At 45.4% G+C, this 1,883-nt stretch overlaps 1 protein-coding gene across 1 annotated transcript in view; it reads left to right on the top strand.

Annotated features, from left to right (window-relative positions):
• Positions 1-60: 60 nt before the first annotated feature.
• The window catches only part of CCNF (cyclin F), a gene marked incomplete at its 5' end in the record, with an annotated part of 11,364 nt that continues 9,541 nt past the window's right edge, over positions 61-1,883 (top strand). Inside the window, 2 exons of the mRNA XM_015423592.1 lie at positions 61-225; positions 800-923. Of these exons, the coding sequence (XP_015279078.1) occupies positions 61-225; positions 800-923 (289 nt within the window). The remainder of the gene's footprint in view (positions 226-799; positions 924-1,883) is intronic.

Raw genomic sequence — 1,883 nt, 5'->3', positions numbered from 1 at the left:
GGGTGAGCGTCTCTTGCAAGAAGCTCTCCTCATTTGCGTATCCCTTGTTTCTCTCATTAGGTACATTCTGATCGACTGGCTGGTGGAAGTGGCCACGATGAAGGATTTCTCCAGCCTCTGTCTCCACATGACAGTGGGCTGTGTAGACCGGTACTTGAAAATCAGGCCTGTGCCCCGGGCTCGTCTTCAGCTTTTGGGAATTGCATGCATGGTTATTTGTACACGGTAAGAAGCTGGGCTGTTTACTTGGGGCTTGTCTGTGTCTTTTAATGAAAAGGCCTGTCCCCGTGAGACCAAACTGTGGTCTGGGAAAGCCGTGTGTATTTGCGTACATGTTAGTTGCTGTTCCCGTGGTGACTAATGTTGTCCCTTGATGCCTTTTGCTGAGGCTTGGTGCATGGAGTTCAGTAGCTTTCCCAAAAAGCTGTTTGATGGGGGGAAGGTGTAAATGCAAGTGCGTAAATGGAATTGTAGGTCTTGTTCTGTTCTACCAATCAGGTGCCAGGTTCAAATCCCCACTCTGCCTTGGAACCTTGCTGGATGATCCTGCCAAATGTACATGTATATGCTTGCTATTTATGTACTTTATTTGTATCCCACTTTCCTCCACCAATGGGGATCCAAGGTGGCTTAACAACGTTCTTCTCTTCGCCATTTAATTCTCACAGCAACCCTGTGAGGTATGTCAGGCTGGGCCCTGGAAATGAAAGAGTAACTTATCTGGCAAAATTAATGGGGTGAGATATGCGGTGTTTATCTTTTGTTTGGGCTTTACCGCTGACTTCTCTTTATGTTCCAGCTTTATCAGCAAAGAGATTTTGACAATACGGGAAGCGGTTTGGTTGACAGACAACACATATAAATACGAAGATCTTGTCCGGATGATGGGAGAGATCATCTCTGCCCTGGAAGGCAAGATACGGGTAAGGTTTTTGTAAAACTGTTGAGAGATTTGCTCTAGTCTATCTGGCTGTTGTCGACAGAGTGCTGGCCCTTGGCCTGATCCTTCAAAGGTAATTCTCACATTTTCTTGCATCCACAGCCTTCGAAATGGATCTCCTCTCTCAAGGCTGGGAAATGCCTCATTGAAATAACATGTGGGATCTACGTTACTTGCTACTTCCTGCAATGCAGGAGTGAGTGTGTGGGTCATGTCTGCTTCCACTCTGTATTTCTATCTGACATGGGACAAGTCTGTTTTATGTAGGGTTTCCAGGAGGTGTCCCATCTAAGTAATGACCAGGCCTTGATATGCTTACCTTCAGCAACGTTGCTTATACATGTCCTCCAGCCACTTACCTGATTGGAATTCTGGAGGGTGAAGAATTGCCTGAACAAGTCATTTTCAGCATCCTCACTTTAGTATTGTATGATGGGGGGGATGTTGCACAGCACGGCCAATGTAAGAAAGGCAGCATTGTATACATATTAGTTCCTCATCCTTGTATGTTGCCTTGGGTATGATTTTAAGTTTTTTCTACTCCCCATCAACTGTTTAGCAGTATTTTTATTACATTCTTTCTATGTCTTCAACTTTTGAGTGCAGTTGGTGGTCAAGATGACCCCAAAGCTATTGGAGAACACTCAACATTGTTTACTAAAAACATTTCTAAAATGGGGGTGTGAAGCATTATGCCGTAACTATCATAGAATCATGGAGTTGGAAGGGACTTCCAGGGTCATTTAGTCCAATCCCCTGCTCCCACACCCAGAAGATGGCAAAAAATCTCCAGGATCTCCAGCCAAACTGGCCTGGAGAAAATTGCTTCCTGACCCCACAGTGGCGATCAGCATTTCCCTTGGCGTGTAAGAAAGGGCCACAAGAACTAAGCACTGAGGCAACCTTTCCTGCCCTCCTTCTCATGATCTGCCTAAATTCACAG

Source organism: Gekko japonicus, unplaced genomic scaffold (assembly GCF_001447785.1).
Source record: "Gekko japonicus isolate JY-2015 unplaced genomic scaffold, Gekko_japonicus_V1.1 scaffold4261, whole genome shotgun sequence".
NCBI lineage: Eukaryota > Metazoa > Chordata > Lepidosauria > Squamata > Gekkonidae > Gekko > Gekko japonicus.
Note: the sequence above shows the minus strand (reverse complement) of the source record. Positions and strands in the feature narration are given on the sequence as shown.